Below are 26016 nucleotides of genomic sequence, written 5' to 3' on the forward strand. Positions count from 1 at the left end.
GGGGAGAAGGTTCATTTTAACAGAATGAACTCTTCCCAACCAGGAAATGTTCCCTCTGGCCCAAAGTTCCATATCGGTAGACAATTTAGCGAACAGAGGCGGGTAGTTGGCTTGGTACAAAGAGGAGATGGAGGCGGTCAAATTGACCCCCAGGTACGGGATAGAGGTGGTGGCCCAGGAGAACGGAAAATTTTCCCGGAGGGTCTGCAACATTGATTGCGGGAGACTGACGTTCAAGGCTATTGACTTAGAGAGATTTACCTGGAGGCCTGAGATTTTCCCAAACTCATCCAACAGTCGGAGAAGATTGGGACTAGTAATGAGCGGTCTCGAGAGGAAAAGAAGGTCATCAGCGAACAATGCGCACTTGTGTTCTCTACCCCCGCACGAAATCCCTTTAATATCAGGATGGCTTCTGATTGCTATAGCCAGCGTTTCGATGGCCACCGCAAAAATGAGGGGGGACAGTGGACAGCCCTGTCTGGTCCCCCTGTGTATCGGAAACGTGTCCGAATAGTGGCCCTGCAGTTTCACGTGCGCAATAGGAGAAGAGTAGAGGGCTCTTAAGGCGTTTAGGAAAGAGGGGCCAAAACCCCACCTGCTCAAGACATCAAACACATACGGCCATTCAACCGTGTCAAAGGCCTTCTGGAGGTCCAAGGAAAGGAGGAAACCCTGTTGGGGTCTCCCTCCATCCCAGGGGGCCCCCAGAAGAGAAATGATGTCCACAGCCCTTCGGATCTGGTCAGGTCCCTGCCTCCCCGGCATGAACCCCACCTGATCTTTGTGAATATAGCGGCCTATAAAATCCGCCAACCTATTGGCCAATATTTTCGTCATAATTTTTAAATCGTATTAATCAGTGAGATTGGTCTATAATTTTTAACATCAGAAGTATCCTTGCCCAGCTTCGGGATAACCGAAATGTATGCGGTATTGGCCGAAGCCTCTAATTGCTGTCCCTGCCTAAGGGAATTAAAAAAACGCGCTAAATGCGGGGCAAGCACTGGACCAAACGCTTTATAATAACCCGAGGAAAACCCATCAGGCCCGGGGGCCGAACCTTTTTTCAAATGCTTAATTACCTCTAAGATTTCTAGCTCCGAGATGGGGGATTCCATGGATTTCATATGAGCCTCGGAAATACTAGGTAATGCCAGGCCATCCAGGAAGGCCGTCCTGCCCTGGATGGTCGCTCCCTCACTAGGAGTGTACAACTGAGAGTAGAATTTGTAAAAAGCGGTCATAATTTTTTGTGGGTTCTGAGTCATGGATCCATCCGAAGTCTTAATTTTGGGAAAAGCATAGGATCTGGGCCTGGGGGAAAGTTTAGCAGCTAGCCGGGGTCCTATTTTGTTGGTTTGGTAATAGAACTGTGCAGAGGACCAACGTAAACTTTTCTCTGCCCGGGTGGTAAGAGCCATGTTCAGGGCCAGACGACCCGCTTCCAAACACTGTCGCGACGCTAGAGTTGGTTTTTTCTTATGTGCCCTAGACACTTCCCGGAATTCCTTCTCCAGTTTAGCTATATCAATTTGATTTTCCCGCTTAAGTTTCGCCGCCAGCTGGATAAGCTTACCCCGCATGACAGCCTTATGAGCAGCCCACACGGTTTCTGGTGAGACCCCGCTTTGAGCGTTCAAATGAAAGTATTCAGTAATGTCTTTTTCCAGCATATTGCAGAGAGAGGGATTACTGAGCAAAGATTCGTTCAGACGCCACCTGCGCACCCCATCCCGTGATCTAGGGGACAGGAGGTCCAAGATGACCACGGAGTGATCCGAAAGAGGTGATTCCCTAATATTCGCTTTAACGGCCAGAGGGACCTCAGCCGATGACAAGAAAATGTGGTCAATCCTGGCAAATGTGCCATGAGGGGCAGAGAAATGTGTGTATTCCCTGGAGGAAGGGTTGAGTTCCCGCCATATGTCTATCAGACCCAGTGAGTTAAGTTGCTTAGCGATGGTGAGACCACGTTTGGGTGGCCCCAAGACCCTAGGGCGCCTAGGGCTGGACTTGTCCAACATCTTATCAAAAGACGTGTTGGAGTCACCCCCAACTATCAAGGTACCCGTTAAATACGGTTCAAGCTTCGCCCACATTCTGGTGAAAAACCTAGCCTGTCCCTGATTGGGGGCATAGTAGGACACAAACGTGTAGGAAATCCCCTCCATTGTCCCTGACACCAGAATGTATCTCCCTTCCGGGTCTCTAACTTCTGATGTGGGGGAGAAGCCCAAGTGTTTAGAAAAGAAAATGCCAACCCCTTTTGTCTTATTAGCTGCGTTAGCCAGGAAGAACTGTGGAAATTTGGAGTGTATGAATTTAGGCAAATAAGTATCAGGGAAGTGGGTTTCCTGGAGCAGGAGCACTTCAAATTTTTGGGAGTGTGCATGTTGAAAATATTTCCGTCTCTTAACTGGGGAATTCATCCCCTGAACATTGTGCGATGCAATTTTTAGAGGAGCCAGAGATGGTTTACTAACCGCCATAAATCCAGAGAGGAGCTATAACGCCAATGAAGGACCCACCTGAAGTTCCGAGGAGTTCGGGAAGTCGGAGGAATCGGAGCACCATCACAGCAGTCCACCCACCGTCTGAAGAGGAGACAGAGTCCACTCCAGCATCTGAAGAGAAAGCAGACAGATAAGAGAGAGAAAGGCAAAGAAGAAGAGAAAGAGACGGGGAAGAGGAAGACCAACCCAGAGGCCCCTGAGGCATGTAAGCCAGGGGAGCCCCCTCCCCCCCCAGGTCCAGGCCAGGCCCGCCTAGGCCCAGACCATGAGACAAGCAAAAGTTACCTGTCCGCGAAAGTTGCAGACAGACGTCTGACGCCGCCCAGGGCATATTACACTGGACTGGGTCAGAGGGAGGCGCAAAGCTCGCGCCCCAGACCTACCCGGCCCCAACCCAAATGCTATGATAACGAACATAAACTTAAATACAACATTGTGGTGAGAACCAGGGCCAACCATCCGACCCAAACCCCCCACCCTCCAAACATGTATGTCATTCCGGATGATGAATCAAGGAGTGATGAATCCCTCTACTTCCTCTGGGAGGTGGTGGAAGGACCCGGGCAGAGGCTATACCAACCCAACGGGCGTCAGCCAACAAAACCATGCGACCCCTAGGTCGTCCACCAACCCCCCCAAAGCAAAAATGTGACTCCCACCGCAAGGATGAGGTATGGGGGATATCGAGCAAGAAAAGAGCCGTACAGCAAGATTTCAATGTACGGCCAACCTGTAAAAAAAAAAAAAAAATAGCAACAGATAGCAAGAATTTAACCAACTTAACACACCCGGCCTGATCCCAGGCCTGAAATTAACCGGGAACAGAGTTCAAAAAAGAGTCCAAGGAGTCCCCTATCTGAGAAAAAAAAAAAAAATGAAAACATTTCTCAGAGAGAGGAGGTGGAAGAAAAATTTGGAACACAAAAAAAAGGGGCTGGAAAGCAGTTCAGGTGACATGCGAGTCCTTGGATCGCTTAGATTGCTTCTTCACCCACGCCTGGGCAATGGGGCTGGCTGGAGAAGGCCTTTTGGATGGGCCAGCTGGAGCCGGGGATGTAGAACGTGAAAGTTCCAGGGAGATGATGCCCAATTGTAGAAGGAGTTTTTCGCCTTCCTGAAAGCTAGAGAAACCAAGTGTCTTACTCTTGTAGGCGAAAGAAAGACGAAATGGGAACGACCACCAGTACTTGATTGCCTTTTGGGTTAAAGCATGTAGAAGCGGTTTAAGAGAACGCCTTTTCTGGATCGTCAGGGGCGATAAGTCCGCGAATATTTGGACCGGGTGCCCTTGAATTTCCAGACGATCAGAGGACCTGGCCAGTCGCATGACTTCTTCCTTCACTTTATAAAAGTGTGGCTTTACCACAATGTCCCTGGGGAGATTATCCTTCCGGGGTGCTTGAAGGGCCCTGTGTGCCCTGTCTAACTCCAGCCTATGTGCTGGGATGTTGGGAATCAGGGAGGCAATAAATCCTTGAACAGCGTCATGGACATCCTGAACTGCTTCAGGCAATCCTCTAATGCGAAAGTTGTAACGCCGTGAGCGATTTTCAAGGTCATCAATTTTGGAAATGGCGGTTTCCAGGCGATCTGTTAGATCCTGAATGCGGTCAGTGTTTTGGTTCGTCCTGGAGACTGTTTGGTCCATCTTGGACTCCATGATTTCAATTCTGGAACCCAGGTTTTGTAGGTCTGCTTGAATGGTGTGTGTGATTTGGCTTGCTGTCTGCGCTAAGCCATCAGACAGCATCTTAGAGAAGGCCGACATCATAGCATGAAAGTCCAAAGAGTGAGCAGGGGGAGTAAGCTCAGAGAGGTTGAATACTGAGGGGCTGCACTGTAGGCCTCGGACTGGGGTGTGGAGTAAATCCCCTAGGGTGTGCCTGATAAACGAATCTGTGGAGGTAGGGGATGGGACCGCGATGATGCTGGTACTCACTGCGCCTTCCGGGAGTGCATGGGGGGTTGGGAGACCCCCTCCGTCGCTGTCCTCCATCCCCTCCGTCCCGGGATCTTGATCCTCCGGCGCGGGCGGCGCCATCTTGTGTAGGCCTGGAGCCTCCGCTCCGAAGCCCGGGTTGCGGGAGAGATCCCTGCGGACCGTCCCCGAGGCCATAGAACTGATCCTTGGTGTGCCCGAGTTGGATGGTGGGGTCCTGTGTCGGCTGCGCTGCTCAATGTGGCTGTATGGGGCCGGATGGTCTGGGGCGAGACGGAGCCTCGGAGCTAAGCGGCCATCTCCGCTGCTCCGCGCATGCGCACTGAGAAGATATCACTTATATGTTTCATCGACTGTAATTCATTAATTTGGAATGCAATTTAGAGGCATAGGTAAGTCTGTGAGGACGTTATGATCTCTCAGGGTGAAGCTTGTCAGAATTTCTGCTTTCTCAGAAATGATATTGAATGAGATCAGGAAGGCAAATTGTAAAGGTGGATTGAGGAGAGAGGGATCCACTGTTTAGGATAGATTGTAGCTGAGGCAGAAAGCAGGATAGGCTGGGCTTGAGCAAGTGAAGGATGGCAAAAAGTGAAGAATTCAGTGCCTACCCAGTCCACCGTGATATATGGATCGTCCCTTTAGGAAAAGTCCTGGATGCAGTGTCTGCTAGGCCTCAAACCTGTCTGCCTCCCTGCAGCGTGTATTTCGGACCAAAAAGCAGGATGAAGGTTCCAGGGAGGATCAGATTAGCTGTGGGTACACCGACTCTCCACCCAGGTGATCCTGGGAGCCGGATGGCTGCAGATTGGGGAGTAAGGTAGGCGATGCTCCTCTCTTGCCGATCCTGCTCAAACCCCTTTTTTGTAATCAACCCCGCAAAATATAGGCATCGGCCGATACCTATGCTCCCATAGGGCAGCTGGGGTGAGTGATGGGGCTCAGGATGATGTCCGGCAGCAAGATTATGGTGGATTGCCTCTTAGGCCTAACTAGGCCGCGATTGTAAATCTGCTCCCGGTGGCTCGATTTTGAAAATAATTGGATGATCGTGTCCCCCAGGGTCCTGAGAGGCTGGATGGGGCAAAGATGTGCTGCTCAGGTCCGTATTTAGAGAGGATTGCCGCGGATTAGCTATGCGATCGGCGGCGCTCCTCTCCAGTCCGCTTCCAGCCTACTCTGCAAATTTTTACTGATCAGGTCCCCTGGGTGATAGGGTGGGCGGTATTGAGGGTAGATTGTCCTCTGGAGAGGTAATGGAGAGCGGATGCGGCCGGATACTGCTTTAGGAAAGGCCGAGGCTTTTCCTGCGAGTAGGCCGCGGCTGGATGGCGGCTTTTTCGCTGTAAATTTTAGGTTTATCTGGTCCCCAGGGGTTAGGGTAGTTGATGTGAGTGGCGGATTCTCCTCTAGAGAGGGGATAGAGAGAGGATTGCAGTGGATTATTGCAAGGAGCCGGCGGAGCTCTTCTCCTAGACGTTCGCCATGTTCCTCATCCGGCCACGCCTCCGTTGTTCAAAATCATTTTTTTTTTAAATGTAGCTGTTTATTTCTTGCTACTACCATAACCTTCCACCAAAGAACAAAACAAAATAAATTCTGCTCCTGATGATTGCAGCGATACCACATATGTGTATGTTGTTGTTTGTACCCGTACTACAGCCCAAAACCAATAGTGCCCATTTTGCTTTTTTTTGTCTTACCTAAAACACACTGACACTAATTGACACTGATACTAAAAAAAAAAAAAAAAATTGACCCTGAACTTTGACCCAAACACTGGCACTGACCTAGATCACACCTAGGTTTTTTTATTTAATTTTTTATTAATATTATTTATTTTATTTCTAATGCACATTTTTTTTTTCTGCAAGGAGAGAGATGCGATGCATTAAAAATTGGATGGAGAGTATAAAATTGTCTTAAAAATCCTGGCACCATCCCCTATATGTGAGATATGTATAAATGTATCAAGTCTGAAATAGCAGACGAGAAAGAACAGGGGATTTTAAAGAATGTGCCCAATAACAGAAATTGTATCAACAAAAAATGTCTAAAAAATATATACAAATTTTATTTAACAATATACAGAAAAAAGTACATGTCCCCCTGCATCGCAGGTTATTACAGCACTTTTGTCAGATATCCTTGGAACCTTGGCTTGCGGACCTATGGTCCTGTTATTTAAACCATATGTTTAAGGTCCGGTGGGGTGGCTTGTTTGCATTACACCTTTGGTTTGTATGGCACGTATTTGAATCCTTCTCTTTCCTTTTTGATGTATTTATGTTGTAGCATAGTGAGTTTCATACTCACTTGTCTTGGCTACACCCCCTCGTAGTTATGAGCTATATAGATTGAGGATATCATTTGCGTTTGTGCAGGAGAATTGCTGATCCTTCTTCATTTATGGTTTACACCATGAAGATTGTAGCTATAGCTGGATCCTAAAGAAACTTGTTATATGAGCGAAACGCGTCGATCCACCCAACTATATGTGGTGTATTCCTTTAGTTAACACTTATGCTATGTTATACGTAAGTAGTTTGTTTTTTAACCATGCCCTTTTTTTCTGTATATTGTTAAATACAATTTTTATATATTTTTTAGACATTTTTATGTCAATACAATTTTGTTTTTTGGGCACATTCTTTAAAATCCCCTGTCCTTTCTTGTCTGCTATGTCATACTTGATACATTTACAGAAATGCGATGCATCTCTCTCCTCCATTCACAGGGGAAAATAAACAGGGGTTTCACAATGACTGATCACTGTTGACAGCAAATCAGAGGCTATCACAGCGATCAGGTGACCAGGAATCGGGAGCCATGGGCCCCGATTGTTTGAACGGGGCTCTGAATTCTCCGTGAGACCCACGTCTCTGTGCTGAGAGCACGCCATCTGGTTCACTCACAACAAAAAAGGAGATGCGCAAATATGTGGCCCCATGGAAAAAAGCCCAGTCCAGTGGAGCCGCCTATTTGCATCTGGTCAGCATAAATCGGTTAAGTAGCCTACTTTGGCCTGAGTTTGCTGCAGGTAAATTTTAAGGTGAACCCAACTTAGTTTAAAAAAAGGCAGAGGTAACAGCATTGCTGTAGTGCAGGCAACTTCTTAGTCTATGGATCAAACCTTGTGTTGCTGTAGAGCCCCTTTAGATTCTAAGCCCTGGCTTTTTCCAGGTGCCTGTCTTCAAATGTCTTAATTGGCTGGCGCAGGGTGGCATCACTCCCGAGCATGTGCAGGAGTGCAATCATCCTGGCATACGGGCAGTTTGCCGGAATGGAAACTGAACTGTGCATGAGAAGCACATTCTATAGGGTATTATGAACAGGCAGGTAAGTTTATTTTATGATCAAATATTTGTTTAATTAACAGAAAGAAATCTAGAAACAGTGAAATATTGTCAGAATAAAGTACATAGAGAAGTAAATGCTAAGTAAGAGGAGGAAAAAAAGTAAGTATGTAGACCTGGGTTTTGCTGGTAGAAGAGAATAATTGGTATTACAAGAATGCTCATTAGAACAGGGAGTAAAATGAGGTATTCCACTGAAAGTCATATAAGACCAATAAAAATGTTCATACTAACAACTGTGTGAAGGGGATGAAACTGAAGAAGGTGAGAGGAGACCAGGTTCTTTAAGGTGTTGGACAATGCAAAACAATAAATCTTTAAGCTTATCATAAGAGTCAGAATCCATCGCTAACATGTCCTCCATTCTCATTATGTCTTTAACTGTGGAGACCCAAAGTTACATTGTCTAGCGCCCAATTGGAAATGTTTCAAGGTTAGTTTATTTTATTGCAGAAATCACATTGCATGTCTCTTCCACTTAAAATTAAATTAAAGTGTGCCCAAATGGAAACTGAGCTGCACATGTGCAGCTCATTGTACAATCTACAGGGTATTCTAAACCAGCACGTAAGTGTATTTTATTGCAGAAGTGACATTGCTTTTCTCTTCTGCAATAAAGAGCCTGCCTGTTTGCAATCTTTATTTTTTCAACCTTCGTGCCCCTTTAATCTCTGAAATTTGTCAGTTAAATGATGTCATCACTGTTGTTACCAAAGGCACTTTCAGGCCAGGATGGGTTTCCTTTACAGCTGAAGACACTCCCCTTTATCTAATCACTGGTGCCAGTCCCAAATGTCCTGAGTAAACAATTTCACTATAGTGCTGGTAACATCTTCAGTTTTCATCAAATGCTGTAGGGCCCCCTTGGACTTTGAACCAAGGCTGTATGGAGGGCCTTGACTTCTCTCAAAATAAAAATTGGAGCTGTACTGTAGCTTTCATGAATAAAAAGTGCACCATGAATGGACGAGGTGGACCTTTCATTCATTCAACCACCCATCCTACACTAACATAGTGCCTTTTCATTGATGGAAGCTATAATACAGCTTTTGAGAATGGAGGGAGGGAGAGGAAAGGGTGGACATAGTCCGTAGTATTGACAAGTGCCTGGTCCAGCGGCTGTATTAACCTCAGCAGCATCAGAAGACTAACACTGTGAGTGCGGAATGGAAGGTGATGACCCTCAAGGATCAGCAATCTTTGTTCCTGGATATATGGACGGGTTGTATGTTCTACTTGGACAGGATCCCTGATGATTAATATGCCACGCCTCTCATATATTCTTTCTCCTCTGGGTAGGGGTGGGGAGACTTGATTTGGGCACTTTAGGTTCAGCGATGGTCCCCTGCGCTGGAGGATGGAGTCCCTTCTGCCCCATATCCCCCTGGTTCATTGCTTCCTCCCTAGATGTGTGGTCTACCTACCACTTATTTTCTTTATCTTCTCTTCATCTGCATCTTTCCTTTCATTGCTCTTCCAAGAGTGACCCTTCTTTTTCTTTGTTCCTTCTGTCTTTCTTCCCAACAATTTATGTATGTTTGTTACTCATTATGTGGCAGTAACATAATATGACTTTACATGCTGATTGTCACGGGACAACCGGCCGCCTCGGGGGATCTTCCCTGGGGGCCTGGCCCGAACCATTGGGCAGGCTTTGAATGAGGTCTTTCTCCATTTGGCCGATGGGCACACGCTGTATGTTAAGCAATCCTGCCGTCTCTATACGTGACTACTGACTGTTACATGATCGCCATTATTGTTTGATGTTGCACTTGCCTTTTACTGTTACCTGTTTGTTAAACTGTATTTTGTCTTTGAAAAATAAAGATTATTAAAAAAAAAAGAAGGCTAACACTGTAGGGGTATGAGTTGGGGAGGGAGGATGGAAAATTTCAACAAAGGCAGCAGCCACCAGTACAAGGTACACTTCTCATTAAATGTAAGTACTGTCCCTTGTGCTTATTTCTTAAATTAACTAAACTTAGGCTTTAAAGAAGATTTTTAATACTTACCTGTCCCTCAATCTGCACTGCTGATCTTCTCTGTCCTTTGTCCTGAAGTGCTAGTGCTGCTGAAGAAACTTTTGCAATTCACACAATTCTGGGTGTGTTGGGTGCCTGCTCCCCTACTATATGCTATGGTTCTATTGCCAACTCCTGTATCAGGACAGCGTGGGAAGTAATGAATCAAATACAAAGCTCCCCTAGTGGTTAATGCAAAAGAAAAAAAAAATCCTTAATAAATTACAATAACTACATTAAAAGGCAACCATTTAAAAAAAGTGTGAAAGTCATATTAAAAATATTTTAGGTACTGCAAAAATAAACCAATATTTGCCCTCTAGAAGTTTTCTGTACTTTCCCTTTAACTATGACCGATTAGAATACATGTTATCACCACTGATGTTTTTTTCATGCATTGTATGTTATTCTATAGCTGGTTATGCTGGCCTATTGTAATCTATTTGGCTACATAAACTGAGATAGTATATAGACCTCAATTACATTTTTAGTGAGTCACTTGAATTAATAGTAATGTAATTCTGGATTTGTATTTAGTTGATATATTTGCCTATAAGAAAGATTTGAAACCCCCGGTGGCAAAGGCCCGAACAGTGTTCTGCATTGCTACCTTCGTTTGATATACCGTATGTACTTTCATAATTGATACAGCCTGGCTAAAATAGTTGCCTGTCAGTGTAAATAAAATCACATAGAAAGGCTTTACTCAAAGCTTCAAACCAATCTGCAATTCCATTTTTAGGCACATTGCCATTCTTTCTGCCAGCCTTATGGTTTTCAGTAAGTTACATGTTCTAGTTAACCTGATTATTCTATCTGATGTCTGAACGATATATTTAAATATTTCTTTAGCTTAATGAAGTGGTTTGGGTGGAGTACTTTGTCATAGTGCCAGACCTAAATAGAGTTTACATCTATTACTCATGGTCTGGCTTTTATGGTCAGTTAGTCATGTTGCCAAAGGCTCAGGTGGTCGGTGCCACAAGAAAACTGTATTTTATGCCTTCTTATTGTGCTTACTGAAAAGCAAAGAAGCCATTGCTGCGCAAGGCTGCGGTTTCTGGAACGGGGCCTCTATTCCCGATAAGCTTCTCTTTGGTTGTTTTCCAGGTGTCTACTACTTCATTGCTTGGTTTCCTATTTCACCAAAGGACAGTATATTCAGAGGCTGTTCCCTTTCAACAAATATAAGATTTAGTGCTGTTAATTTGTGACACGTTAATGGAAAACCTTATTCGGTGGTTTACACTGTGTGTTGTCACTGTTACCAAGTGACCATTCTGGACCATGAGCCTGGAACTTAGTAATGCCAGTTCTGCCACAGAAATTCCACTTGAAATGGTTTTCATCAGAAGAAAGCTGAAGACCACAGTAGTGTTGTTGATGGTTAAGATTATTTTGGAGTGTTTTTCTAAAGCAAAACCAGATTTTTTTTATATTCATTCAAGCTAAAAATGTTTCTTGTAGTGGCTGGCTTTTTGGCCAAGACGTATGAGTAATATTTGAGTAAAGCAGTAGAACGGAAAACCGGGTGCAATGACCAAAGTGCAGTAGTAAAATGGATGTACATTAATAATGATATATAATGCATTCAGAAAAGCAAGAGGTAAAACGGCTTGTTACAAGCCTAGGAGACAGAATCATGCTTTCCGTGGCAAGAGGTGGAGCTGTATAGACTGGGATGTCCATCTTGGTTTCTGGCTGGCTGGTCAGATAGCGTTCTCGCTGGAACAGTCAGTTGTTGGGATTCGGTCTTGTCCTGCAAAGACCTTGGGACTCAGATCAGACAAATTTATCTGGCTAGTTTACGCATTTTGGGGGCTCCTTACCCTTTGTCAAACCAAGAGAGAGGAGCCCCCAAAACACGTAACTTAGCAATTTCAGGGCACCTCTGTTCTGATCTAAACAACAAAGACTTTGCAGAACACTACTGCATCTCAGCAATAGGCAGGTTCCGCTGAACTGCCATCTTACCAGCAAACCAGGATCCCGGATGGACTTTTCAGCCCATACAGCTCCAGCGCTGGCCAGGTTCTCTATGTGCATGTTATGCCATTATTAAAATATTTATTTATAAATATAAATAAATATTTATTTATAAATTATTTATTTATAAAATATTTATTTATTTATAAATAAAATTAAAATACATACATTTTTTCTTTTATTCAAGTTTTTTTTTTTATTATTCTTATTTATTATTAACAACATAAATGGTAATTTTTTTGTTGCTCAATGATCAATGCACATGCGCCGTATGTTTTTTCAAACTTTTACTATCGAATTCCATACTAATGTTTTGAGAATCGTTTCCAAAGAAATTCCAAAATGACAGATCTTTCTTTTAGCGTTAAACTTTGCATTTCGAGAATCAAAATGCGCCAACTAATGTTTCTAAAGTCGAACAATGGGGCTTAACGAACGCTTTTTCAAATGATCGTCTATCCATGTATGGCCAGCTTAAGAGATTTTCTAGTCAGTTTCAGGTGTACTGATGCAGATTAGGCAAACTGTCTCTTTGAGCCTCCCCCAGCCTCCCCATGCCTTGTGTGACTAGGTTGTTTGAGCTCATCAGTGTGAGCTGAGGCAGATACTTGACTGGTATTGGAGTTGCACAAAACAGATGGCCTAGGGGGTCTAAGAAGTATAAATCAGGCTCTAAGTATATATTTGAACTTTCTACAAATATTTCAGAGACAAAAGAAGAACCTGAAAACAAAGTTAGGTCAGATTGCTCAGCCTTTTGTAAATATTTTATTTCCTCTCTGCAGGCCGGGATCTGATTTGTATTCAGTCAATGGATGGAATGCTGATGTTCTTTGAACAAGAAAGCTATACGTTTGGACGATACTTACCAGGGTTTCTTTTACCTGGTCCTCTGAGATACAGTCCTAGAACAGACTCTTTCATTACCGTCTCTTCTTGTCGGCACGTTGAATGTTATAAGTAAGTATTGCTTTAGTTCGATACAGTTAGAACCGTGCTTTGAGAATAAATACACATACATAAGTGCATTTGGTTAAGAGTTTGTAAAGGCAGAAGGTTTTTTTTTTTATCTTAACGAGGAACTGCGGCCTGCTCACATAATTTGTAATAAAAACATATTGGCCATTCTGAAGCTTCCCTCCAACCACTTTGCATATTATTTTATATATACTGTGATCCTGTACTCACCAAAAATGCTGCAAAAATCTCCCTCCACTAAATGTGGCTGCAGACATTTTAACTGTGGGCAGCTGAAGCTGCTGCCTGTTCACTTCCTGGATTTTACACAGACACACAGAGACACACACCATTGCTTGCACATTTCTCCTCATGGATCTCTGTAGTCTCCTGTTATCTCTGCACTCATCCAGCCCCCTCCAGCTTTGTATAAGATATTCAGTGGCAGAAAAAAAAATGTTTTATTATCTAAAGTTAAAACAACAAGGGCAGAGAATTTATTAAATAGAAAGATGAAAAAATGACTGAAGGTCCGCTTTATAGCGGTAGTATACCGATTTTTGTGACTTTTACCTACAGGTAAGCCTATAATAAGGCTTACCTGTAGGAACAATTAATATCTCCTAAACCTGCACGGCTTAGGAGATATTTTCACTGCATTCAGCCGTTGACGCGTTTTCCTATGCTTACTGGGAAAGATCTGGATCATGTGAAGCTGTATATGAATTAGGAAAAAGGAACTTAGATTTTTTTTTTTTATATTAAAATAGTTACATTGCCATCATCCACATACAGAAATAGATGGAGCAATGTAAATTAAAAAGTGGGTGTTTAGTATTACTTTAACTAGCCTTTTTCCTCGGTGTAAAGCGATTCTAAAGTCTAATTTAAAAATCAAAAGTGGCCGGACCTTCAGAGTTCCTTGCCGGGAAGTTGCCGGAAAGTTAATCCCCCGCGCGCATGCGCGGGAGTGACGTCATCGCGGCTCCGGCCACTCACAGCGCCGGAGCCGCCGAACCCGGAAGAGACGCCGAGGGATCATGTCCGCTCCCACAGCAGTGTCCAGGGGTCAGTGTCAGGGCTTCGTTCTAAGGTAAGTATTTCATAATGAGCTAGTATGCGATGCATACTAGCTCATTATGCCTTTGTCTTGCAGGGTTTTTTTTTCTTTTTGAGTATACTTCCGCTTTAATGCATTCTATGCATTAAGATAAAAAAAACATTCTGTGTGCAGCAGCCCCCCTCAGCCACCCTAATACTAACATGTGTCCATCCTAATCCAGCTATGTGCCAGGAGTTTCTCAGCTGCTCAGGACCCTCCCTCCCCAACCGCAGCACGATTGGCTCCCACTGCTGTCACTCAAAGTCTGTCAGCCAATCAGAAGAGAGAGGGGGCAGGCCCAGGTTGCGGCTCCTTGCCTGAATGGACATAGGTAGCTGTGACTCAGCTCGGTGCCCCCATAGGAAGCTGCTTGCTCTGGGGGCACTCAACAGGAGGGAGGGGTCAGGAGTACAGAAGAGGGACCCGAGAAGAGGAAGATCCAGGCCACTGTGTGCAAAACCACTACACAGAACTGGTAAGTATAACATGTTTTTTTTGTTTTTTTAAATTAGACTTTAGAATCGCTTTACACAGAGGAAAAATGCTAGTTAAAGTGATACTAAACACACTGTTTAATTTACATTGCTCCATCTATTTCTGTATGTGGATGATGGCAATGTAACTATTTTAATATATATAAAAAAAAATCTAATTACCTTTTTCCTAATCCATGCACAGCTGTCACATGATCCAGATCTTTCCGAGTAAGCATAGGAAAACACAGATGGCACGTAGGCCTAGCGCATTATCCTTAATACATGTTTTTATTGAATAACATAAAGCAGAGATGAATATACTCACAAAGCAATGCTTGCATTTATAGCTTTAACATAACATCATCTGCTTAAGTCCAAATGTGTAAACTCGCAATGTTTGTAGACATATCGGCTAATGCGTTTCAAGGTTAGTCTCTTCTTCAGAGCCTCGTCTGGATGGTTTTTGGTATAGGTAAGGAAAGGAGCTCTTTTGGCCTGAATCTGTGCCTTGTAGTTCAGTGCTGTCGCAGCTCAGCACCTCCTCTCATGTCTAACACATATGGACTTAAGCAGATGCGGTTATGTTAAAGCTATGATGCAAGCATTGGTTAGTGACTACATTCACCTCTGTTTTATATTATTCAATAAAAACCTGTATTGAGGATAATAATCTAGGCCTAATCAACATCTGTGTTTTCCTAAGCTTTCAAGTCAACTTTGACATCACCAGTCATTGGAAGGCAGCTAGGCGTGCATTATCCACATAATGTACATTAACATGTCAAGATAGGAGTTTGACACCACGTTGGGAATTTTCGCACAGCGCAGGAGAGTGAACATTGTGATATTTTCCAGCTCTTTTCCAGCCTGTCTGAAGGGAAACAAAAGCAGGAAGAGCTTCTAGTCCTCTGCTACCGGTAACATGTTCAAAATGCAAAAAAAAAAAAAAAAAACAGCCTTTGGAATACGGAGTAAAAATAAATAACTTGTTTATCAGTAAACTGTTAAAATTGTCATACAAATATATATTTGAAATCAAATCTTTATTATTTTTTGTTTTTTTTGGAAATAACACAGTGCGGGCAGATTGCTGCCAGTCACAGGCTCAGCCACGCCCACCCCACATGTGTTTCTCTATAGTCCAATCTATAGTCAAATGGGCTGCTCAGATTTGATAGGGAGGAAATGCTCAGCATAGAATCTCACTGAAAACTGAGCATGTGCAGAGTTGCCACCACAGCTGCAAAATCTCTATCTGAATTGGGGACTTGGACAGAAGGTGGGGATAGAGAGCAGCAGGATCAACCAGTTTTTTTTCAGAATACAGAAAATAAATCTTATAGTGACTGAGTGAGTATGAACAACATGTTAAATACCATTTATTGATAGTTTTTTATAATATGGGTTTAGTGACACTTTAGGAATTAATTTACAATGGTAAAATGAAATTTGATTCGATATCCAGGCCTAGCCCTACTATACACAGCTACACCCTTTTTTTCCTGAACTGTGTACAGGAAATATAAAATATTGCATATTCATCTTTTGTACTCTTTCTGAGCCAGAAGTTTCACATATATATTTCTATTTGTTTATAGCCTGTCAAAAAGAACAGAAATTCAGACAGAAACACATGACAGACTGTCTCTTTAACCCACAGCACTTGTGGAATGAATATATATATATATATATATATATATATATATATATATATATATATATATATAGTTTGACCTTTTATTTATAAAAAACTTAAATAAAACAAGTAAAATAAAATTTTGAGTTAGGGACCTTAGATTGTAAGCTCCTTAACCACTTGCCGACTGCGCACAGTATATTTACTGCGGCAGTCGGCCCCGGCCAGGCAGAGTGACGTAGGTCTACGTCGCTACTTCCTGCCGGTCCTGTGCGCGCTCCCGCGCGTGCCCGCCGACACCGATGGCTCGATTGGGTTCAGAACCGATCAGTCATCAGGTCCAGGCCAATCATTTTTGGTCTGGACCGGTTGATCGGTCCTGCCCAATCAGATCTCCCTCTAAGCCTGTGAAATGTAAACACAGGCTTAGAGGAGATGTGCCCTCCCCCCACAACGGTCTTTTTGGATCCAGCGTGAGAGGAGAGCACATCTTACTGTGAGTACTGCACCAAGCACACCCACACACAGTTAGATAGGCACATTTCACCCCCGATCGCCCCCCCGATTAACCCCTACAGCACCTGACACAACACACACTATATACAGCATATAGCATATACCTATATACCTGTATAAGTGTGATTTGTGAACAGGTGTAACACTTGCGACCCCCCCTTTTCCACTTGAATTACCCCCCACCCCCCCCTAATAAAGATTTGAGCCCCTGATCTCCCCTGACCCCCCCCTGATCACCGCTAGTTAACCCCTACACCCTCTGTCACATCAGCACTAATACAAACGCAATATACGGTGTTATTGTATATTTGTATTAGTGTCATTGTGATCAGAATTAGCGCAGGCGACTAAGTTTCTGTCCCAAGAAGGTTTAGGGTCCCCGCCACCCGCCCAATAAAGATTTAAGCCCCTGACCCCCCCCTGATCACCCCTACACCCCCTGCCATAACACACACCGTATACAGTATATAGCATTTTGCTATATACCCGTATAAGTGTGATTTGTGGTCAGGTCTAGCGCTTGCGACCCCCCTTTTTCCACTTGAATTACCCACCACCCCCCCCTAATAAAGATTTAAGCCCCTGATCCCCCCTGATCCCCTCCTGATCACCGCTAGTTAACCCCTACACCCTCTGTCACATCAGCACTAATACAAACGTAATATACAGTGTTTTTGTATTTTTGTATTAGTGTGATTGTGATCAGAATTAGCGCAGGCGACTAAGTTTGTGTCCCAAGGAGGTTTAGGGTCCCCGCCACCCGCCCAATAAAGATTTAATCCCCTGATCCCCCCCTGATCACCCCTACACCCCCTGCCATAACACACACTGTATACAGTATATAGCATTTTCTATATACCTGTATAAGTGTGACTTGTGACCAGGTTTAGCGCTTGCCACCGTTCCTTTTATCCTTAGGATACCCGCCAGCCCCTTCCAATAAAGATTTAAACCCCTGATCCCCCCCTGATCACATCCCGTTAACCCCTACACCCTCTGTCACATTAGCACTAATACACACATAATATACTGTTTTTACTGTATTTTGTATTGGTGTCATTGTGACTTGAGGTTGCGCTAGCTAGCTAGTTTCTTTCCCAAAGGAGGTTTAGGGTCCCCGCCATCCCCCCCAGATCCCCAGCGCATAGTTTAGAAGTAACCCCTTGATTGCCACACACGCACGCACGCACGCACCTACACTTCCATTTCTAGTATAGTGTTTGAACAGATCAATATCTGATCTGATCAGAACTATACTAGCGCCCCCATAGTTTAGGGTTCCCAAAACGCGGTGTTTGCACGATCAGTACTGATTCCGGCCAGCACCTGCGTTTAACCCTTTCACCCAGGCAAGTGTAGTAATCAATAGATTACTGTCACTTGCAAAAAAACACAAGACACAAAACCGCTGTGTTAGCAGAGTCAGGCCTGATCCCTGCTAGCATTAGCAGTTTTTTTTTGTAGCGCTTGAAATAATCTTCGACAACCAGGTGCTTTTATTACCTGTGAGTCGCATCACTGTACGAGTAAATTTAGTTACCAAAATGACCAAACGTTCGTACAGGGATGAAGAGCTTCTCAGTTATATGCTGACCGAGTCATCTGATAGCGAAGGGGAAGCTACAATGACCGAATTAGTGTCAGTATATGAACCTGATGACGGCAGCGGCTCCCTGACAGATAGCTCCGACGACAGATGGGTCCCTGTTAGACCCAGGCGTACCCGACCCCATTCTGAAGTTGTTGAGATGCAGGAATCGCAGGGTGCTCGTATGGAGCAGAGTGTGGGTACTAGTGCCGCTCATTTTTCTGGCGACCTGGCAAGCGCCAGCGGCCTAGTACAACCTGGACCTAGTACAACCAGCACTGCAGTAAGACCTGGTGACGTGGCGAGTCCCCTAAGTGCAGTTGAAGCTGGTGCGGTGGCTAGCACAAGTAGTGGCCCGCAGCCACCGCGTATTCGTAGACAGGCCCGTAGAGCCCATAGTGCCCTCCCTGATGCGCTGGCATATCCTAATTGGCAACCCACCGATACTACAGCGCCAGTACTTCCCCCATTCACCGCCCAACCTGGAATCCACGTGGAGACAGCTGGTTTTACGCCCCTAAACTTTTATGAGCTGTTCTTCACGGAAGATCTTTACAGATCGATTGTGGATCAATCAAATTTATATGCACAACAGTTCATCGCCGCCAACCCAAATTCACACCTTGCCAGACAATTCGGCTGGAAACCTATAACGGTTTCCGAATTTAAGATCTTTCTGGGCCTTTCCCTCCACATGGGCATAACTAAACAGAGTGAATTGCGGCTATATTGGTCCACTAGCCCAGTTCACCATATGCGCATGTACTCTGCCTCCATGTCCAGGGGGAGATACGAGCAAATTCTGCGATTCATGCATTTCAGCGACAATGAAATCTGTCGTCCTCGGGGAGACCCTGAATACGATCGGCTCCACAAAATTCGGCCCCTCATAGACCACTTCAATCAGCGGTTTGCAGCCTTGTTTACCCCCGAACAAGTTGTCTGCGTTGACGAGTCCCTGATTAAATTTACTGGCCGCCTTGCTATGAAACAGTACCTCCCCAGCAAGCGTGCCAAGTACGGGGTCAAACTGTATAAATTGTGTGACAGGGCCACAGGCTATACAGTTAGTTTCCGGGTCTATGAGGGAAAAGATAGCTGTGTGGAGCCCCCCAACTGCCCAGACTACATAGGGAGCAGCGGTAAGATCGTTTGGGACTTGGTGTCACCCTTATCCGGAAAGGGGTACCATTTGTACGTGGACAACTTTTATACAAGCGTGCCACTATTTAGTCACCTTCTCGATTTACAAATTGGCGCATGTGGCACCGTGCGACCTAATCGCCGGGGCTTCCCCCAACGGCTTGTAAATTCCCGTCTTAGTCGGGGGGCGAGAGCCTGCTTGAAAACGGACAAATTGCTTGCGGTGAAGTGGAAGGATACACGGGATGTTTATGTTCTGTCCTCCCTTCACGCAGACACGACGATCCAAATCACTACGGCAACTGGCGTTGTGGAGAAACCCCTCTGTGTCCACGAATATAACCTTAACATGGGAGGGGTGGACCTTAACGACCAGCTTTTGGCGCCGTATTTAGTTGCCCGTAAAGCCAGACGCTGGTACAAAAAAGTGTCTGTTTACCTTTACCAATTGGCTATGCTGAACGCCTTTGTCCTATACAGGGCGTCAGGACGAACTGGATCTTTCCGGGAATTCCAGGAAGAGATCATCCTTGCCTACCTGTACCCAGGAGGCATGCCTGCCCAACTTCCCCTTCCAGATGCAGTGAGCCGGCTGCATGAGAGGCATTTTCCTTATGTCCTCCCGAGTACCCCTACCCAAAGATACCCCCAAAAAAGATGTCGTGTCTGTAGCAGGCGCGGATTTAGGCGTGACACCCGTTATTATTGTCCCAAATGTCCTGACCAACCTGGTCTCTGCATCGGGGAATGTTTCGAGCGCTACCATACACTAGTGGAGTATTAGCGTAGGGTACAGCACGACACAGTGTAGGGCACATAAACACAGGGTCTCGAAAGATGTTGGATGTCCATCGACATTTTGAGAGACCCAAGCTGGAAGAGAAGATCGCAGAAGATCGCAGTCCCAAATCAAGAAACAGTTAGAAAAATAAAAGGATCCAAAAACTGTTGTGTCAGTAATTTTATATGTCCTTCTCCTTCCTACTGTACTTTTTTCAATGTCCTTAGTTTGTTTTTTCATTCTTTTGTGACCTGTTTCTCTTGCAGGTCCCTCGTCGGCTACCACGCATTGATTTTATATATTCTGACACAAACAGCGTTTGCGCTCAGCATATATGGATACCTTTGCTGATAGCAGCTGTGGTGATTTTCTGATTTCAGCACTGCAGTTAAAATCCTATTTTGGTATACGTGGATAGCGCCGTGTATACCCATCATTAAATTCAGTGGGTGGTTGTTTGGGCGGTTAATGATGAGAATCCAAAAACTTTTGTTGTGTCAGTCATTTTATATGTCCTACTCTTCCTACTGTACTTTTTTTTAATGTCCTTTGTTTTTTCATTCTTTTGTGACCTGTTTCTCTAGCAGGTACTCGTCGGCTACCACGCATTGATTTTATATATTCTGACACAAACAGTGTTTGCGCTCAGCATATATGGATACCTTTGCTGATAGCAGCTGTGGTGATTTTCTGATTTCAGCACTGCAGTTAAAATCCTATTTTGGTATACGTGGATAGCGCCGTGTATACCCATCATTAAATTCAGTGGGTGGTTGTTTGGGCGGTTAATGATGAGAATCCAAAAACTTTTGTTGTGTCAGTCATTTTATATGTCCTACTCTTCCTACTGTACTTTTTTTTAATGTCCTTTGTTTTTTCATTCTTTTGTGACCTGTTTCTCTAGCAGGTACTCGTCGGCTACCACGCATTGATTTTATATATTCTGACACAAACAGTGTTTGCGCTCAGCATATATGGATACCTTTGCTGATAGCAGCTGTGGTGATTTTCTGATTTCAGCACTGCAGTTAAAATCCTATTTTGGTATACGTGGATAGTGTCGTGTATACCCATCATTAAATTCAGTGGGTGGTTGTTTGGGCGGTTAATGATGAGTAATACTACGCATTATTCCTGTGCTGATTTCTGATAGGTTCTCTTTTTTTCCGTTCAGCCCACAGGCTGCATGAAAAAAAAAAAAAACCTATATGCCAAACAAGGACCAGCAATGTACTGGTACGTTGCTGGACTTTGAGTGGTTATACCAGGATGATGCCTGCAGATTTAGGCATCATCTTGGTATCGTTTTTTACAGCCAGCGGTCGGCTTACATGTAAAAGCAATCCTAGCAGGTAATTGGCCGCTAGACTGCTTTTACATGCAGTGGGAGGGGCCTCCCCCCCCCCCCCACCGCCGCCTTCCGCAGCCTTCCATGGTTTTTCTCGGGCTCTCCTGTCCCACCGGTTAACCCGAGAGTGCAGCCGGTGGTTCAATTGTCTAACCATAGAGCTAATTGGAGATGAGAATGGCTCCAATCATCTCTATGGCCTAAGATGCCGGAGGCTACGAGCATTTCATGACTTCTGTTTCGCCAGAAATAAGCAGGGCCATTGGGAAATTGGGAAAGTATTTTATCACACCAATTTTGGTGTGGTCAGATGCGTTAAGGTCAGAGGAGAGATCTAGAGTCTAAAAGACCCCAATTTTTTTAAAAAAGAGTACCTGTCACCACAGATTGCTATCATGGGGGATATTTAAATTCACTGTGATAACAATAAAATGATTTAAAAAAAAAAAAATGAAAGGAAAGGTGTCAAAATAACATAAAAAAGCAAAAGAAAAAAGAAAAAAAAAAAAAAAAAATTGAGCCCCCCCCCCTTTCCCCCGGTGCTTGCGCGCAATGGCGCACGCAAGCGGTGGTCTAGTGTCATATGTAAACCGCAATTGCAGCATGCATGTGAGGTATCGCCGCGATCGCCAGATCGAGTGCAGTAATTCTTGCAGTAGACCTCCTCTGTAAGTCTAACGTGGTAACCTGTAGAGACTTTTAAAGGTTTTTAAAAATGTACGTATGTTTTTGCCGCTGCGCAGGCATGCGCAATTTTTAAAGCATGTCATGTTAGGTGTCTATGAACTCGGCATAAGATCATCTTTTAAATTTTACCAAAAAAATTGGAATTATATAGTGTATTTGTGCAATAAATTAAAAAAAAATGTATTTTTTTCACAAAAATTGCGTTTGGAAAATCTGTGCGCAAATACCGTGTGACAAAAAAATTTGCAACATCCACCATTTTATTCTATAGGGCCTCTGCTTTAAAAAAATATATAATGTTTGGGGGTTCAAAGTAATTTTCTAGTAAAAAAAAAATATTTTTTCATGTAAACAAAAAGGCACAGAAAAGGCTTGATTTTCAAGTGGTTAGAAGAGTGGGTGATGTGTGGCTAAGATTGAGCATAAAATGCCGGGACAGTTCAAACACCCCCCAAATGACCCCTTTTTGAAAAGTAGACACCCAAAGCTTTTTTCTGAGAGGCATGGTGAGTCCATGGAGTATTTTATATTTTGCCACAAGTTTCGGGAAAATTATTATTATTTTTTTTGTTGTTGTTTTTTTACAGAAAGTTGTCACTAAATGATATATTGCTCATGCATGCCATGGGAATATGTGAAATGACACCCCAAAATACATTCTTTTGCTTCTCCTGAGTACAGGGATACCCCATGTGTGAGACTTTTTTGGAGCCTAGCTGTGTACGCGACCCCGACAACCAGTCCACATCTTCAGGTTTTCTAATGGCGTAAATTGCTGATTTTACCCCTGACTACCTGTCAGAGTTTCAGAGGCCCTGAAATTTCAAGATAGCACAAAACCCCCCCAAATGACCCCATTTTGCAAAGTAGACACTCCAAGCTACTGGCTGAGAAGCATGGTGAGTCCATGGAATAGTTTATATTTTGCCACAAGTTTCGGGAAGAAAATTTTTTTTTTATTTTTTTATTTTTTTTTACACAAAGTTGTCAGTAAATGATATATTGCTCACACATGCCATGGGTTTATGTGAAATGACACCCCAAAATACATTCTGCTGCTTCTCCTGAGTACAATGATACCCCATGTGTGAGACTTTTTTGCAGTCTAGCCGAGTACAGGACCCCGAAAACCAACCTCCACTTTCAGGCTTTCCAAGGGCGTAAATTGTTGATTTCACTCCTGACTACCTATCACAGTTTCGGAGGCCCTAAAATTCCAAGATGGCACAAAACCCCCCCAAATTACCCCATTTTGCAAAGTAGACACTCCAATCTATTTGCTGAGAGGCATGGTGAGTATTTTGCAGCTCTAATTTTTTTTGGAAAATGAAGAAAAAACAGGAAAATGCATTTTTTTTCCTCTTTTTTCAATTTCCAAAGCTTTGTGACAAAAAGTGAGATCTGCAAAATACTCAACATGCCTCTCTGCAAATAGCTCAGGTTGTCTACTTTCCGAAAAGGGGTCATTTGGGGGGGGGTTGTGCTGTCTTGGCATTTCATGGCCTCCAAAACTGTGATAGGTAGTCAGGAGTGAAATCAACAATTTACGCCCTTGGAAAGCCTGAAAGTGGAGGTTGGTTTTCGGGGTCCTGTACTCGGCTAGACGGCAAAAAAGTCTCACACATGGGGTATCCCTGTACTCAGGAGAAGCAGCAGAATGTATTTTGGGGTGTCATTTCACATATACCCATGGCATGTGTGAGCAATATATCATTTACTGACAACTTTGTGTAAAAAAAACAAAAAAAAAATAATAATAATATATTTCCCGGAACTTGTGGCAAAATATAAAATATTCCATGGACTCACCATGCCTCTCAGCAAATAGCTTGGGGTGTCTACTTTCCAAAATGGGGTCATTTGGGGGGGTTTTGTGCTATCTTGGAATTTTAGGGCCTCCGAAACTGTGATAGGTAGTCAGGAGTGAAATCAACAATTTACGCCCTTGGAAAGCCTGAAAGTGGAGGTTGGTTTTCGGGGTCCTGTACTCGGCTATAGGGCAAAAAAGTCTCACACATGGGGTATCCCTGTACTCAGGAGAAGCAGCAGAATGTATTTTGGGGTGTCATTTCACATATACCCATGGCATGTGTGAGCAATATATCATTTACTGACAACTTTGTGTAAAAAAAACAAAAAAAAAATAATAATAATATATTTCCCGGAACTTGTTGCAAAATATAAAATATTCCATGGACTCACCATGCCTCTCAGCAAATAGCTTGGGGTGTCTACTTTCCAAAATGGGGTCATTTGGGGGGGTTTTGTGCTATCTTGGAATTTTAGGGCCTCCGAAACTGTGATAGGTAGTCAGGAGTGAAATCAACAATTTACGCCCTTGGAAAGCCTGAAAGTGGAGGTTGGTTTTCGGGGTCCTGTACTCGGCTAGACTGCAAAAAAGTCTCACACATGGGGTATCCCTGTACTCAGGAGAAGCAGCAGAATGTATTTTGGGGTGTCAGTTCACATATACCCATGGCATGTGTGAGCAATATATCATTTACTGACAACTTTGTGTAAAAAAAAAAAAAAAATATATATATATATATATTTCCCGGAACTTGTGGCAAAATATAAAATATTCCATGGACTCACCATGCCTCTCAGCAAATAGCTTGGGGTGTCTACTTTCCAAAATGGGGTCATTTGGGGGGGTTTTGTGCTATCTTGGAATTTTAGGGCCTCCGAAACTGTGATAGGTAGTCAGGAGTGAAATCAACAATTTACGCCCTTGGAAAGCCTGAAAGTGGAGGTTGGTTTTCGGGGTCCTGTACTCGGCTAGACTGCAAAAAAGTCTCACACATGGGGTATCCCTGTACTCAGGAGAAGCAGCAGAATGTATTTTGGGGTGTCAGTTCACATATACCCATGGCATGTGTGAGCAATATATCATTTACTGACAACTTTGTGTAAAAAAAAAAAATATATATATATATATATTTCCCGGAACTTGTGGCAAAATATAAAATATTCCATGGACTCACCATGCCTCTCAGCAAATAGCTTGGGGTGTCTACTTTCCAAAATGGGGTCATTTGGGGGGGTTTTGTGCTATCTTGGAATTTTAGGGCCTGCGAAACTGTGACAGGTAGTGCAGAGATGACATGAACAATTTACGCCATTAGAAAACCTGAGAGTGTTGATTGGCTTTTGCGGTCCTGTACACAGCTAGGCTCCCAAAAAGTCTCACACATGGGGTATCCCCATACTCAGGAGAAGCAGCAGAATGTATTTTGGGGTGTCATTCCACATATACACATGTCATGTGTGAGAAATTTATCTTTTAGTGACAACGTTGTGTAAAAAAAAAAAATTAAAAAAAAAAATTGTAATTTTCACAAAACTTGTGGCAAAATATAAAATATTCCATGGACTCACCATGCCTCTCAGCAAACAGCTTGGGGTGTCTACTTTCCAAAATGGGGTCATTTGGGGGGGTTTTGTGGTATCTTGACATTTCAGGGCCTCCTAAACCGTTAGAGGTAGTGAGAAAATGCAATGAAAAATGTACGCCCTTTGAAATTCTGATGGTGGTGATTTGTTTTTGGGGACCCCTACACAGCTAGGCTCCCAAAAAGTCCCACATATGTGGTATCCCTGTACTCAGGAGAAGCAGCAGAATATATTTTGGGGTGTAATTACACATATACCCATGGCATGTGTGAGCAATATATCATTTCAATGACAACTTTGTGTAAAAAAAAAAAAAAAAAATTTTTTAGTCATTTTTCAAACACCTGTGACAAAAAAATGAAATATTCAATGAGCTCAACATGCCTGTCAGGACATTCCTTAGGATGTCTACTTTCCAAAAAGTGGTAGTTTGGGGGGGTTTTGTACTGCCCCGCCATTTTAGCACTTCATGAAATGAGATTGGCAGTCAGAAATTAAAGCTGCGTAAATTTCACTATTTACACCATAGTTTGTAGACGCTATAACTTTTGCGCAAACCAATAAAAATACG

The 26016-nt window shown here is 43.6% G+C and overlaps 1 protein-coding gene across 4 annotated transcripts in view; it reads left to right on the top strand.

Moving 5' to 3' along the window:
- Positions 1–26016, top strand: part of BBS9 (Bardet-Biedl syndrome 9) — a 629867-nt gene that overhangs the window by 157204 nt on the left and 446647 nt on the right. For all 4 annotated transcript variants that reach the window (XM_082258749.1, XM_082258751.1, XM_082258748.1 and 1 more), the window contains exon 7: positions 12604–12778. In XM_082258749.1, the coding sequence (XP_082114875.1) occupies positions 12604–12778 (175 nt within the window). The remainder of the gene's footprint in view (positions 1–12603; positions 12779–26016) is intronic.

This window comes from Pelophylax lessonae, assembly GCF_965119305.1.
Source record: "Pelophylax lessonae genome assembly, chromosome: 5".
NCBI classification, from domain to species: Eukaryota; Metazoa; Chordata; class Amphibia; order Anura; family Ranidae; genus Pelophylax; species Pelophylax lessonae.